This window comes from Psammomys obesus, unplaced genomic scaffold (assembly GCF_907164565.1).
Source record: "Psammomys obesus unplaced genomic scaffold, mPsaObe1.curated_primary_1811, whole genome shotgun sequence".
Taxonomy (NCBI): domain Eukaryota; kingdom Metazoa; phylum Chordata; class Mammalia; order Rodentia; family Muridae; genus Psammomys; species Psammomys obesus.
In genome coordinates, this window is record NW_026594014.1 from 1,176,296 (window position 1) to 1,192,062 (window position 15,767).

Consider the following 15,767-nt stretch of genomic DNA (forward strand, 5'->3'; position numbering starts at 1 on the left):
GGCACCGGGGCTGAGCAGAACAGGTGAGACAGCAGCTGGCACTCACCTGGCTGTAGGGGTAGAAGAGGGTGCAGATGGCGCAGTAGGGCTCGGTAAGGGCAGCCGCCGCGTTGAACTTCCTCTCAGCTTGGAAGCTGGCAGCCTTGTTCTTCCACTGCAGTGACAGCAGGGATCTCAAGGCCTCAGGGTCGCTCACATCGTCCTCCCCTGAGAACGGGAAGGCTTCTGTAAAGCAGGAGCTTGAGCTGGAGGACAGGGCCCTGCAGCACGGCCCCCATGTGGTGCTCCTGCCCGCATAGCACCAACCCTGGCCGGCAGGTGGTGGTCTGTGCTCCTGGCAGGGAGAGGCACTGGTTTCCCTCCATGGGTCTCCCTTGAGCCTATGGCCTGGACACCAAACACGCCACCCTCAGACACACCCTCCTGTCCATGAAGCCGGGCCAGTGCTGCCTACCTGTCCCGGAGGCTCAGCACAGCCTGCTGAAGGCTGGCCCACCCGTGCAGCAGCACAGCCGTGGGCAAGAGGACAGCGGGGGGGGGGGGGGGGGGGGGGGGGGGGGGGGTGTAGGGGGGGGACAGCCAGCACACTGGGGAGATGCTGGAACCACTCCACTCTCATCACCTTGTACCTTCCAGCTGAGGAACTGCTCAGCCTCAAGAAGCCTCACATAACCCCAATGGACCCAGAGAGCCCAGGACTGTGTTGAGTCTGGGTGCTGCCACCTACCACGAGACGCCTGGGGCATGGAGCTGGGGGACATCTGCCAGGACTCCCCAGAATTCCTTTTGGGGAGAACCCAGCCGGGAGGCAAGAATCTGGACAGTCTCAACTGTCCCCCAGATCCGACTACTCCTGTGGTGACGTCTTGGGTGGAAGGGCTGGCGGTCTGTTCCTAGCTTCTCTCAGCAGCTTAGGGAGAAGCTGAAAACCCCCAGGACCTGCACACGGGTGCTGCTCCATGTGCCTGCTAGCCAGCTAGAGAGCTCTGTACCCAAGGCTCCATCTGCACTGGGGAGCCCCTCCTAGAGCTCCCACCTATACTCACCAGCCATAGCCACACCACACGGTGGTGGGCACTTTCAAGCAAGCCCTGACTGGACGCTCCCGTGCAAAACTGAGGGTGCAGCCCTGAGCCAGAGGAGCTGCGGCTGCAGGCCCCAACTCTAACCCCAAACCACAGCCTGCACACCTCAGCTGCCTGCACACAGGACTCTCTGCCACCATGGCCTGCAGGCCACACCTCTGCCACCCGGTTCAGGCCCTGGCTTCCTTCATCTTCCTACGGAGGTGCTGAACGCTGCAGCCCACTACTCAGATGAGAATGAAACTCTCAATGTGCTTGGGGTCTGGCCCTCAATAGCCACATGACTTCTCAGGCACTGGTGAGTGACTGAACGGGAGGCAGGGTGGAGTGGAGCAGGCCCTGCAGGCAGTGGAGAATGGCCAGCTGGGCCTCGGCAGATGTGTGGCCAGGAGGCTGTGCTGAACCTCACAGCAGGGCAGCCAGGGTGCCATGGTGCAGGGAGGACCTGACTCCAAGGGACTAGACAAAGGGTGGACACGGGCACGAGTGGAGAGGGGCAGGCCTGTGCCCCATGCAGGTGGGAGGAGAGCAGCGTGGCGGCTGGGCCTGCTCACCTTCATCGCTTGAGGCCTCCTGCTTGACCACAGACAGTGGGGACCGAGTGGGTGGCCGACCCAAGGGGTGACGCCGGCTCTTTTTGATTTCCACCTTCAGCTTAGAGAAGGGGGTTGGCACCTGAAACACATCTCACTGTGAGTGCGGGGACCTGTCCCCACAACACAACGCACAGTCACGTCCCTAGGCACACTCCCCCACACTGCCCACCAAAGCACACATGCACACGCTTGCACGCTTTCCTGCCCCAACACACATGCACATACTTAGGTGCACTACCGCCCCCGCAAAACACAGGCGCCCACCCACACACTCATGCTCTCTCTCTCGCACGCGCGCGCGCGCACACAGACACACCCCGACTCCAGTTATCACCCGGGCGAACAGATGCCACACAGCTGTGTGGACAGAGCTACCAATGACCCAGGGGCCTTTTACACACCTGCGTGTCACCAGCCTGTGCCTGGCCTTCCTCTTCCGGCCCCAGCTCCATGGGTGCCAGCTGTGGGTGGGCAGCACGCTCCCTGTCCCCGTCAGGGGTGTTGGTGCGGGGCAGCACATACAGCATTGGGATGATGGGCCGGGGCCGTGCCTCTGCTTCCTCACCTGGCACCCCGGGAGGCATGACATTGAGGGGTGCTGGTGGAGGACCACCCTCTGCAGCTGTGGAGCCCGTGGCTTGCACTGGAGACTTGGGTGGTGGCGGCCTCAGGACTTCCTCGGTGGGGCATAGGGCTGGTGGGGCAGGTGGCAATAGGGGTGGGCTGGGAGTCTTCTTCTTGCTCCTGGCCTTGGCTGGCCGAGGCTTGCCTCTGCCATCCTCTGGGGAGAGAAAGTGACACTCAGAACCAAGCAGACGGAAGCGCTAGGGACTCCATGTTCCCGAAAGCTTGGGCAAGTTCAATCTCCACAAGTGCCCAGTACTGGACTGCTGGACCTACAGCAGAGATTCCTGAACTGGTGTAGAGCTGCAATCTGCCAGCCCAGCCCTTGGTGTGGAGGGAGGGAGCAACAGGGCTAGCCTGGGATCATGATATTGCCCCCCCCCCCCAAAAAAAAAATAAAAGAAGCAGAGCCTTCTGGAATTAGTTCAGGGAGGGAGAGCCTGGGCTCTCGGGAAGTGGGGAGGAGCCGCTCTTCTCATGAACATGCCTCTACAGTTACTGCAAACAAGACGTCACACGGCCACCACACAGGGACCCAGCGGCAGACAGCCTTGGGGAGTGCCCATCTGGCAGCCTGTGGAGTGAGTGTTAGGAACAGTTCCTGACAGGGAAAGAGAGGGGCCAATGGGATTCTTCTTTGGTGATACTTTAGTTTGGTGCCATGATGGCCGTGCAGCATATCACTTAACCAGGGACAGACCATGGGGACAGAAGGATAAGGGCCTGGCCACTGCTGTCAGGCTCTCCAGAAAGCACCACCTGACACCCTGTGTCCTGCAGCCCAGCCACTACACTAGGCTCCAGGGGTTAAGATGTCGCCTGTGAGTGTCACGGGACCGTATGGTGCTGTGAGTGGCATATGACTCAATGAAGTGGCTTGTGGGCCACAGCTGCACCTCAGGCCAGACCGCTGATGGGAGAGGGTGGGAGGGAAGCATCTTGTCCCCTCCACACACTGGAGTAGGCCACCTTTGGGTGACACACCTCCAAGGGCAAGGGCTCACTAACCCTGACAACAGGGCACACTGTCTCAGTGTGAGGATGGCACCCTAAGACACCCTAAGATCCCCACCCTGTGATGAGACACGGGTAGAAACAGGTGGGGTGTCACCCCATCCTGACTCAGCCCACTTACTGGAGCTGCTGTGGTCACCGAGGACCAGGCTCATCTGCACCTGTGACCCAGCCCCTCACAGCCCCCGACCCTGGACCACAGGACCCTGCCCTGGCTTTCATATGACCAACAGTTGCGGATGCCTTGGCATGTCCAAGCAATGCACGGCCACGAGAGAGCCAGATTCCTTAGCGGGAGAAGCTCAGAGGGGGCACGTCAGAGCTCGCCCCTCCACATAGACGCACGGTGGCCACACGAGCGTGAGCACCACAGTCCTCCACCTACCTTTGGAAGCAAGGAGAGGTGGACTGAGGGTCCCAATTTGGTCCCTCTGGAGTGTTGGGGTGGGCAACATGGTGAATAGGTCCTTTAGGGGTGACCAGGAGCTATGGCCAGGTGCCCCAACATGCCTGGGTTGGTCAGCCTGTCTGGTTCAGGGTCATAGGTCATGGGAGGCCAAGGGGTGAGAGGCCACAGATCCACAGATGTGGGCCCTGTCCCAGCTGCTGGGGCTAGACATACCTGGAGGACACAGGTCCTTCTACCTTCTGGCTTGGCTGAGCCAGAACTGGCTGGTCTCGGCCCTGTTAGGGTGCACTCTGCCAGCTCTGCCCCATCATGGAACCAAGGTCCAGCTGTGGAGGAGCCCCCAAGCCATCACCTGTCACCGCTCACATAGACAGGCTGTGGCATTGGAGGGCAGTGCCTGGGACGATGCCTTCTGACCACCCAGTTCCTAGTGTCCTGCCCTGCCAGAGAGGCTGGTTCCCCTCTGTGGCACACCAAAACTCAGAGCAGCAGAGGCCCTGTGGTGCCATGGCCACTGTGACTATTTCCAGTCCCTCAGGTGACAGCCAGGCTTCCAGATATGTAGTTCCACTGTGCTGGGAAAGAGGCAGAGGTGTGGGTGTTCACACACAGAAGATGGGAGAAGCAGACTCAAAAACAGCAGCTAATTGAGCCTTCACCGAATCCTGAATGACTGAGTATCCTGTGTGCTTGTGGAAATGGGGTGGGTTGGAGATGACCTAGAGGGATGGAGAAAGGGTCAGAGACGCCCTCTCGTGGAGATGGGGGTGGGTTAGAAAGACAACCTCTTGAGGGGTTGCGGGGGTATTAAAGAGACGCTTTCTTCTTGTGGAGAAAGGGGATGGGGGTGTTAGAGAGACACCTTCTTGGGGAGACGGGTCGGTTAGGGAGACAGCCTGTTGCTCTTCTAGAAGACCCGTAAGCCCTTGTCACACTGTCCCACCATAGAGCATGGTGCAGGAACATGAGCCATCACCCTCACAGGCCTCTCTGCCCTGCCAGCAGCCTGGGGTCCCTGCCTCTGCATATAGAGACCCATCAAGCTCCAGAAACCACGTCTTGAGGCATGGAAGATGCGATGCTGAGAGGGCTCTGGTGTCCTCGCAGGAAGGGCGTGAGGTGAGGCGGGTTTCCCTGGAAACAGGGCAGCATGGGGCTAGCACTCCTCCCAGCCTTGGGAGCCGCCACTCCTAGGTCATACAGGCTGGCCAAATGCCTGGCTCAATCTGTGGACCTTTGTTCCCTAGCCTGACGGGTGGGCACTGCTTCCACTTTATGCTGAGGGGGGTCAAGATCAAGGATAATCCTTAAGTCCTCGGCAGACAATGGAGGCCTCCAAGGACAGCCATGTCCTCCCCCTGGGCCTATGTCATCTCCCACAGCAGAAGGGACGCTAGGTAGAGCCAAGGACTCCGAGGTCACCATGGGATCCTCAGAGAAAGCAGGATGAGAAGCAGACAGATTGGGTGATGCCATCCTGCAGGATGAGCCAAGGGGAGCACCCTTCACCCTCACACCATACTCAGGAATGAGGAGGGGTTTGCACTGACACCAGATCCACAGGGAATAAACATACTTCAAGAAGGCACCAAGGTCCCATAGCCAGTCACATGGCTCCAGGGTGGTGGGGTGGTTGGGGGGAGCTCATTCGCCAGTATGGGGAGGTGAGAGCAGGGAGACCAAGGTAGACCGTTAGCATCCAGCTGCTTCCTATGGCTTCTCTGTGTTTGTGTCTGCTGGCATCACTCCAGCCCTTTGCCCCTGCAGCTCACACATGACCATGACCCACACAACAACAGCAACGTTACAGCCCCACGCTTGCGGCCTCCTGCTGGCTCCTGCTGCTGCTGTAGCTTGCTAGTGTCATCGCCCTGCAGTGCATGGTAGAGCCCAGGGCCATATGCATGCCAGCAGGCACCTCGCCACCTCACTGCAGCGCCATGCAGGCACGCAGCTTGGAGCTCCCTGGATCTGTGGCCGCCAGTTTTTTTCTTGACTGATGTCAGCCTGAACTTGCTGTGTAGCGGTTTCCGACTTGCTGGGTGGGAGCTGCTGCCCTGAGAATCTAGCCACACTTGGCCTTGCCCACTGCACCATGGGTCACTCTGTCTGAGGTCACACTGCAACATGGCCACCCTGCTTTCCCTCATTTGGCCTTCCTGGGCTGGAAGACCCTGTGCCGTGGTGTGCTGAGGACAGGTGTCTGTCCATAACCGACCCCAGCAGCCAGTGGGAATCTGAGACACTGTCGATGCAGGCTAGTCCCTGACCTCTCACCCTTGCTTCGTGCTTCAGAAAGGCCAGAGAAGAAAGGCCCTCCCTACCTGGACACAAGGCTGCAACTGAATGGAAGCCAGTGACAGGAATGAGACACACAGTATCAGGAGAGAAGGGCTGGGACACTGGGAGCTAGAATACAGATCAAGGTCCCCATGTGCCTAGGCACTTCATGGAGTATCCTGGCCAGCAGGAGGAAGGTGGAAGGGACCCGAACCCCATGCTGCAGGCATCTGGCACTGACCTTCCACACCCTCGGCCTCATGGCTCTGTGAGGATAGTAGCTCCTCCTCCTCGTCGTCGTCCTCAGGCATGGCCTCCTCACGGGAACAGGCCCTGGCCTCATCCAGACCAGGCACCCCAGCCACTGCCTCCCCAGGAGACCTGGAGTCTTCAGGCTTTGACTTCTTGGGCTGGCTCCGTCTCCGGTGCGACCTGGAGGAGGGCACTGGTCAGGCAGGAGGGGAAACGGAAGAGACTGAGGCAGTCCAGGGTGGGCAGGGAGTAGAAAGGTGGGGTGAAGCGGGCGATGGTGGCAGGGATGGGCAGGATGCTGCAGGCGAACGCGAGGGAGATCACTTACGACGGCCCTGGCCTCCTGGTGTGCTCCCGCCTCCTCTCTAGACTCGGCCTCCTCTCCTCCTCAGCCTTTCTCCAGGGTCTGCTCTCCTTCACACTAATTTGTCTAGAATGTAAATTTTAGGGTTTTCCTCTGGCTCCCGGCCCTCTCTACAGCCCTCTACATGGGGCTCTCAGGCCCTGCACCCAGCCTGAACAAAGGAACGTGCCACCCTCATGACGACAGCAGGAATGGTCCCCGGTGCCAACAAACCAGTCCTGACGCAGGCTAGGCCCCAAGGCTGCAGGCTTGGCCTCACTGAATGAGGCGACAGAGTGAGCAAGTGCCACGGGGCAAGGGGGCAGAGGCAGGACCTCCCTACCAGCACCTAAGGCTGCTTAGACTGACAAGGGAGGACTTCCTATAGCTCCATGTTCCTGGTGTCCCCAGGCCAGTGGCCCTCACCCATCACAGCCCCTCAGTGGCCCAACAGAGCTCGGAACGCTCTGCAGCCCCTGGCCCTGGGTGGTGGCCTGCCCTCCTCTCCCTCACTTCTGTGGCTGAAACATCCCCGAGCAGGGCGGGATCCCTCAACAATGAATGTGTGAGCCCCACGAGATGAGCAGCAGGCAAGCAGGCAGCATTCCAAGGAGGGTGCAGGCAGAGGCAAGGTGTGCATATGTAGTGGCTGCAGGACAGGCGGGGACAGGCAGGAGGGGGTGGGAGTCGCTGGCAGGGTACAGAGAAGAGGGGCTGGAGACACAGGGCCTTGAACCCAGGGACATTCTCCACCCCTTCTGGTTGGAGTTGGCAGCCCCAGCAACAGCATCACTGGGAAACAGCAAATCAGAAAAAGTGTGGTGGCTCAGATCCTAGCTGCTGGCCCCAGGGTGGAAGGTTGCTCCTGCTGGCTCCCAGCTTCAGACAGCACGCACAGCTTGTCCCCAACTCGGCTGACTGCAGCTTCCTGACTGGCCCTGATTCAGTCACTGTCCTAACCCCACTGTGAGCTGGTACTGGAGACCATATCAGGGGATCAGGGGCCCACCCAGCCCTAGCACAGAAGACTGGGACACCGCAGGCCACACACAACACCGTTTACAGCTGAGCACACCAGCCTGCCTGGCACTGCCATAGTGCTCAAGGGACTAGGAAATGGGACCTTAGACCAGCTGTGCCCACACCAGAAAAAAAAAAAGGAACTAAAGACTCAAATGCATGTGCTGCACCCCTCCAGAGCAGGGAGGGCCACCGTAAGCCGAAGGTCAGCCATACTATATTATGAGAACAAGCTGGGACCCAGCCCTGTCACAACTGTCGCCACCCCCACCCCCCAATGCTTCTTCTCAGAGGCAAGGCCTGACCTGTATCCTCTCTCCCTCTTGCCTGCGAGGCTTGACACACACAGATATGACCACCTTGCTGCAGCAGCTTCTCTTTAGGCAGCCACAGCATGCCCCTGCATCTGTGTGACCCAGAGCTTCGGCAGGCCTCCTGGTGCTTGTAGTCTGCTTTAGACCCTCTTCTATTGGATGATTAATACTTCTTGGCATCTCCAGATGCTCCAGCCCCACTCTGAACCCCTAGGCAGCTGTCAGATCCACAGTGATAACTCTAGCACCCGTCCCTGTTCCAGGCGGCACAGCTCGAAATGCCTCTGGCAAGGTGAGCCTTTCCTAGCCCTGCAGCTTTCAGGGCTTCCACTTGTGCTGGGCTCATGTGCGCCCTGCAGAAAAGATGTGTTCTGAGGAGCAGCTCTGTCTTTCCTCCCACTCGAGTCCAGCAGGTGGTCGGGCTGGGGGACCCCGGGACATGACCACAGGCCACAAGGGCTGGCTCTGCGGCATTTAGCTTGATACCAAGTCCTGTGCTGGCCTGTTCTCTTTGGAAGCTCTGAGGACTGACCGCTGAACTCAGGTGAGGGACAGATGGGCATGTGCCAGAGCTTACGCTATTGGCACCATGCCACAGGACCAGGCTACACACAGCCGCTGCTGCTTAAACTTTGCTTAAACTTGAGGAAGGCTGGACTCCTCTGCTCTTCCTCGACTTCTGGAGCCTTCTCTCTCTGCTGCCTTGGGGCTCACATCTGCCTGCAGCACTGTGGGCCAGTGGTACTGGCTTTTCCTGTCCATGCTCTTCCACCATGTGTTCTGGTGGCTCTGGAACCTCTTGAAAATGGTCTCTGCCTTACCATGGCCTCTGGCCTGTTTCTGAGCTGGTATGGGGGTGCACTGGAGGATGAGTGAAGGTGCAAAGAAGGTTTGCGGAGGTGCCACTGGACAGAGCCCATGCGGAATATTCCAGTTTTCTGCCGTGAGGTGACATTCACAGGGAGTAAGCCCGCTGTGGGGGCTCAGGAGCAGAAGCTACGGCTCCTCCACTCCAGGGCTCCCTTTATCCTCCTAAAGGCACCCAAGGCTCCAGCCTAGGGTCCACAAAGTCCTGACCCAGTCCAGCTGGCCCTGGCAGGCCTCCTGCTGTCTCCTCAAGGTCTCTGAGCCACACAGCTGCTCCCCGCATAGTCCTGTTCTCATCCACACTCCAGTGGGATCAGCAGATGGCTGAAGTGGGCATCATCTCGTCAATTTTTCAAAGTGTTGGCATGTAAATGACACAAACTCTTCTGAGATGAAAGCAGGTGCTCCGGGACTTGAGTGATGGTGAGGAGGAAGCCCACAGGCTTCGCTGAGAGGCAGACACATCAAGTGGGAGATGACAGCGGCAAACATGGTGGCCTGTGCCCGTAAAGCAGATAGGAGGCTGCCCAAAAACTCTGGCTTCCCTCATTTGGCTCCATTCCTGCTACTAGGTGGCAGTATTTAAAATATCCCCTGGGAAACGGAGGTATATTCTGGGTTCAGGAGAGATTTGTGAGGTCCTGCTATGAGTGGTTCTAGAGCCACCAGGTGCTTGGGGTCTCAGGTCAACTCTGGTGATGAGGTCAGAAGGCTGGGGTGTCACACTGTGGGGCACAGACACCTCCTGACGCCTATACATCCACAGTGGGCCAGACTGACCAAGGAATGTGGCATTGTCTCCTGGTACTTACCCATGGAAGGGGCTGCAGTCAGCCCACTTGTGAAGCTGCTGCAAGAGACAGGAGGCTGGGAATGGGGGCAGGGTGGGCACAGGAGAGCCTGAGCTTAGGCCTCTGCCGAGGAGCAGTCAGCCTGGGCCTCAAGGGAACTGTGTACAAATACACAGGAGTACAAAAGAGGGGCCCTCATGGGTGAGAAGGCCGAGCACCCCACCACTGGTCATGACAAGGCTCCCAACAAGGGGCCAATGGGAACTGTCTGATGTCTATAGAGTTGTGCCTGGAGTGCTGTGCAGAGGGCAGAGGGCAGGGGTACTCTCAGCACCTGTGAACAACAACAATGGCCCAGCTGCCCCAGGCCCTGATGCGTCTGGGAGAGAGGTGACCGACCCTACCTCTGAACCCACTCTGAACCCCTAATGTGCCTCAGTTTCCCCAAGGGAGCCAGGCACAGCAACGATGCACAGCTGGGAGAAGCTGGGTACACAGTCAGTGCAATCCCAGCACCATGTGCCGCTGACGGTGGAAACGCTACAGGTGGCCTCCCACAGAGGCCAGGTACTTCAGCAGAAACAGCTCTGGCCTTGAACAGCTTGAACAGGAATTACGTCCATGGGGGCGGCCTTCATCTGCTATTCAGCCACTGTGGCATTGGCACAGCTCTCCGAGAGTAAGGAAGGACTCTGCCTAGGAATGAAGCCTGTGAGAGGCTGGCTGCAGCTATGAGGGTGGGAGGTCCCATCTCTGGCTGACGTGGGGTCACTGTGGTCCTAGAATGTGGTGTCTGTTTGCTGGTCATCCGCTCAGCTGACCCACAAGCCCTGACCTTGAAAACCACCCATCATGAAACCATCACAAAAGCCTCAGGGGTGCACTCAGGCCCCACAAGGCTGTTTTCCATGGGCCCTGCAAGGCAGGAAATCAAAGAAAGACACTGCAGAATGGCCTAGAACCACAGACTGCTCCCCAAACAGGAGGACACAGCAAAACTGGTGGATAAGACTGCAGGGGACATGCAGCAGCAGTGTTGACGAGGACATGATAAGGAGGGAAGGCTTCAGACCACAGGTGACTGCCCCAGAAACAGCTCCCATGGCCTGTCTGCAGGACCCCATGGCCACAGCCAAGGCACAACCAACAGTGACCCCTAAGCCAGACTAGAACCCCTGAGAGCTCCAGGAATGGAAGCTTGCAGGCTGCCCACAGTGCAGCCAATGAAGGCCGCAGGCTGCAGCTGGTTCCAGATGACAGATTCTGCAAGATTTGGAAACCATCAGGATCCTAACAGCAGTATCTGCAGACTAAGGTAACAGGTGCATTCCTATGCAAGGTCTTGTCAGCAGTGGTGTTTCCTTAGTAGTGGTCAGACTGGCCTTCTGGGTGCAGAGTGCTTGGGACTCCCTGGTCCCTTCACAGGCAGACAGCTGAGTTCCATGAAGTCCTACAGCTCTAGCTCAGCTCAGGGCTGTCCTTGGCCTATCAGAAGTTCAAATCCCTGAGGGACTACCAGAGGCAAGGAGTGAGATGGACACTTTGAGTGAGGGCCTGGGCCCAGCTACAAAGGCTTCCCTTTTAGAAAATGGGGTCAGGCTCCTCCCCAACTCTGTTACCTGTACTGCCAATGCTAGAGGCCAGTGCTCAAGGCTGCAGCATGCCTGCCCATGTCCCTAGTCAGAAGTGGCCACAGTTAGCCACACTACTGTAAGGGGCAGCAGGGCAGTAGGATCCAGCCATCCTAAGAAGCATGAGATCTGATATGAGCTTTGACCATGAGTGCTTGCTGGAGACCTGGCAGCTTTCGGAGCCTCAAGGGTACCAGGATTATGTCACCAGGGAAAGTAGCAGTGAGCATTCAGACAGACGCCCAGACAAAGGGCCTGGGGCTCTGCCCGGGCTGCAGGGGGGATGGCCGGACAACTCCTATCACAGAAGCGAACAGAAGACAGAAGAGTGGAGGAAGGGGGAAGGCACGAGGGATAGGGGTTGGGGAGTGTTAGTGGGGGGAGGGTCTTGGCCACTCACCTGCGCAGGAGCTTGGCCTTGAGGGAGGCACGAGAGGCACTCCAGGAGCTGAGCTCGGGGCTGCTCAGGGCCGTGGGCCTCGTGTGGTCCAGCACCGTGAGGTCTCGGCCCTGCTTCCACTGCTCATAGCGCTCGGGCTGCAGGATGCGCACAAACACATCCATGGAGATCTTCACCATGTCCTTGCGGCACGTGCACTGCGGGGACACACACGCAGGGGGTCTCAGGCCAGGCGCCCGGCTCCAGGCTGCAGGCACACTGGGTATGAGTCCAGCAGCATCCCTTCCCTCACCGCGGGCATGCCAGGTTGAGAGAGCCCTTCTGAGGCACAGACTCCCAGAGGGAGTGCCAGGCCATGCGTGGATTCCCAGCCTTGCCCAGCAAGACACAAAGAGAAGAAAGGTAGACGCAGCAACGGGAGTCACAGATCAACCACCCTGGACCAGGCAGTCTGGCTGCTGTCCAGAAGGGCCTAGAAGATGCAAGGCAGGGTCTGGCAAATCCATTCAGGCTAGGGAGCAGTCAGGGCCTTGAGCTCACGACCCACTACTGTACCCTGTGGATACAGACTGCTCAAATACCATGGCAACCATGTTACTAGCTGGGCTAGAATAGAACACTGACAGGGCAGCCGACACACTCCTGGGTCCCTTCTCCTGAGGGGACTAGAGGCTGTGATGCTGCAGACAGGGTGGCAAATGGCCTATTAAGCCCACTGTGAGCTCTCTGGCCACATTCCACAGCAACTATGGCTGCATCTGGGGTGTCCTTAATGGAGAGAAAGGAAATAGAGGTGGGTGTGATGAGCCCTTCCCAGTGTCCCCATCCTGCTGAAGAAGCCTCAGCCAGGCTGGGTCTGGTACATAAGGCAATGTCCTGTGTCTCCTGCCCCTCTTCGCTTGGGGTGAGGGTGGGGCACTGGGGACTTCACTAGGCCCAACATGCTGAGCAAGAGGGAGTATTTATGGATGAGCAATTCCCCGAAAACTCAGCTTGCTTAATGGGAATGTGCAGGGTAGCGGCTGTGCAGGGACTTGGCCAGTCAGCAGTGGCCACAGATGGTGCCCAGGCTGCGCGTTCCTGAGCCTGGCCTCCCTGAGCCCCCATCAACTGCAGATTAAGGGATCTGTGCCAAGCGGCTCAGCCATTGCTTTGCTGTCAGTAATTAGCAAAAGCACCTGAGTGCTCCCACAGGGCCCATAGACACCACCACCGGCTCCATGGCGGCTCCATGGCCAGCACCAGCGGCCAGCACAGGCCGGCCTTGCAATGACGGTGGACTTCTCCCAACCCACGTGGGCTATGCAGATATGGGGAGCGTGGGCACAAAGGCAATTGCTGTGGGGAGGTGGAGCCGGGTCTGGGAGTGGCAGCCGGGTAGCTCTAAGACATGGTCTCCTAGGACGGTGTTAAGGTGGCCTGCCAGCCTGGCCACAGGGAGGGCCCGTTCCGGCCTCCAGGTGAGGCCCGAGCACCTGCCTCTGGCCACAGCAGCTTAGTACCACCAGCTCAGGAGACGGCACACAGTTCTACACAGTGGAGTCCTCTTTCTTGATGGACAGAGAGGTCTACCTATGCAGAGGGTCTCACTGGACCCCTGCAGGCTGGAGCCCACTCAGGGCTGAGTAATCATCATCCTGAGCCACTAAAGGAAAGCAGTGGGGCCACTAAGCACAACTCACTCCAGAGAGGGTGGGGTCTCGGACTCCACCAGCTCCTGGGGACAGAGGTGGCCTTAGGGCTCACCCACCAGTGCACTTCAGGCTCTCTCCTTGCTGGGCAGCTGTCCCCTGGGCATCCTGCCACCTGGGAGTCTGAGGGAGCCACAGCCCTTCCTGGTAAACCCAGACTGCTATGGGGTGATTAGCAAGCTCTCCAAAGATACCTGACAGCGAGGGGTCCTCAGAGAGGCCTGGATGATGGCACCACTCTCCAGAGCTGCTGGCACTGGCTTAACTCATCAGCACATGGGCTTGAAGGTGCCCTGGGACAAATGGCTAACAACACAATGGCACAGACACCCCGTATATTCCCACTGAGGCTGACAGGAAGGCCCATGTCTACTACCTGCGGGTCCTTGCACCTTGTGCCTTCACTCCTGTGGCCTGGCACCCAGAGCTCTGATACCGAGTCCCACGGGTGGCACCACACTGTATAGCCTGAAAACAGCTGCATCCCAGGAACTCTTGCTCAGCGCAGTTTGCTGAGAACCTTCCAGAACCTGGGCACAGGCACCTCACCTGCAGCAGCCTTACTTACACCATTCCTTGGTGCACCCTACAGACAGGACAGTCAGTCCGGCCACGCACACACAGCATCAGGCAGGTGCCTCACACATGCCTTACACAGCAGTACAGGCTTCTAGTTAAGCATTTGTGATGGCAGCCATTGACCCCAACCAGAGCTACACCCCAGCTGCTGTGCTCCACATCCAAGGGTGAAAATGCAGACAGATCACCAGATTGCTTGGCTGAGCTCTCTGAGGTGGACTGGGCATGGGAAAGCCTGGGTCGTGCCCGAGCCACTGGCCTGGACTTGGCCGCCTGCTTAGTCTGCCTCCGAATGGGGTTTGGGGATGATGGGAGAGAAGGCCCCCCTTGTGCCCCTCCCCTGAGGTTGCACTGGAGCCCTGAGCAGGGACTCTACAGAACTGTAGGAATGTCCTAAGCTGCAGTTCAGCTGAGACAGCTGCACACGTGACAAGCTGGGGAGTTATGACAGGGTGCAAGTTACCATCAATGCACCCTAGCCTCCTGTCCACCCTGTCGCTGTCTGAGGTGATCAACACACCAAACAGTCCTCTCAGGCCTGCCACTGGGGTCCAGGGAGAGCAAGCGAGTAGCAAGGCTAGTGCTGTCCATGGCGGCCCAGCACAGTTTGCAGCTGGGATGACTGAGTCCTGCCCAAAGTGGGAAGACTGGGACTTCCAGTGCAAGGCACAGAACTGCAGCCTGCTCAGGATGTGGCATGGGTGTTAGCAATCCAGAGCAGAGTCCCAGGTTGGTGACCAGGGGCCCACCCGATTGCCTCAGGATACCCAGAAGAGCACAGGACACAGAGCAGTGACACTGTCCAGAAGAGTTACAACCAAGGGTCCTCCCTGCATGCCACCTCCCTTGCTGGGGTCTAGGGTAGGGAATCATGGAAGGAACCAGGAATTACCAGCTCTACCCCATGCCTCGCTCTCCAGGACCCCAAAGCTGACTGCAGGCCCTCTGTTCTCGAAGCACTGATGTCTTGGTGCCTCATGCTGAGCCTGGGGATGGGCTTCCACACTGACATTTGCAGGAATGAAGCAGAGAGCACAGCAATACCTTCTGGAGTGCAGGGGAGGCTGGTCTCCTGCTACTGGGGCCATGAACGAGAGGGACATTTGCCCCCAGAGCCTGGGATCCCCACTTGTGCTCCCTTGTCCCTCTCCATCATCACTTGGAAGTAGCCAGATGCAAATGGCGTATCCCCAGCTGCCCACCCTGCTATCCTCAGCTCCACTGCAACTGTCCAATGATGCAACCACAGCCAGACAAGGCCGAGCACCGAACCCTGCGCCATGCTTCCCAAGCCTGTAGGCCCATGCTCCTGAACACACCACTTGGTGGCCCATCAGGGACTATGAGCCACAGTGGCCTAGCTTGGTGCCCACAAGGCTTGTGGCTGCCCCTTGGCTAGCAGTCCTGTCCAGCTCAGCAGAACTCACAGGCAAAGAATTGGAATCTGCAACGGACACAATGGGCACAGACTGTCCTCAAGGCGCAGGGTGGCGCTGCAGATCCAGAGGAATGACCTGCCACATGCTTCTCAGGAGGTGGGCACCAAGCAAACCTGGAGCCAAGCTTGGACAACCAGGCTGGACCAGCCTCCAATTCTGCATATAGACTCTAGGGAGACCTGCACCCCCCACTACCCCCCACATTCTGCCTTGTCTTACTTTGTGAACAAATGGCACCCCACAGGCAGCACTCTGCATCCTGCTGCAGTCCTAGGCTACGTCACAGCCTAAGATGACGCCTATTGCCTTCTCAGGGCCGTGTGATGCTCCAGAGCTCAGTGTGTCTGCACATGGTACAGACACCTTCAACGTGGTGCTGCTTCTGAGACCCCACCTTGCTTTACATGGCCTACTGCTACCCTACCCAAACTT

At 58.5% G+C, this 15,767-nt stretch overlaps 1 protein-coding gene across 3 annotated transcripts in view; it reads right to left on the reverse strand.

Moving 5' to 3' along the window:
- The window catches only part of Kdm4b (lysine demethylase 4B), a 79,087-nt gene that overhangs the window by 5,553 nt on the left and 57,767 nt on the right, over positions 1-15,767 (reverse strand). Inside the window, exons 10-15 of one of the 3 annotated variants that reach the window (XM_055617699.1) lie at positions 11,627-11,823; positions 6,589-6,690; positions 6,250-6,440; positions 2,083-2,462; positions 1,640-1,760; positions 47-207 (exon numbers count right to left, since the gene is read on the reverse strand). In XM_055617699.1, the coding sequence (XP_055473674.1) occupies positions 47-207; positions 1,640-1,760; positions 2,083-2,462; positions 6,250-6,440; positions 6,589-6,690; positions 11,627-11,823 (1,152 nt within the window). Of the gene's footprint in view, positions 1-46; positions 226-1,639; positions 1,761-2,082; positions 2,463-6,249; positions 6,441-6,588; positions 6,691-11,626; positions 11,824-15,767 lie in introns of all 3 variants that reach the window. The other 2 variants (XM_055617697.1, XM_055617700.1) reach the window with 2 other exon arrangements.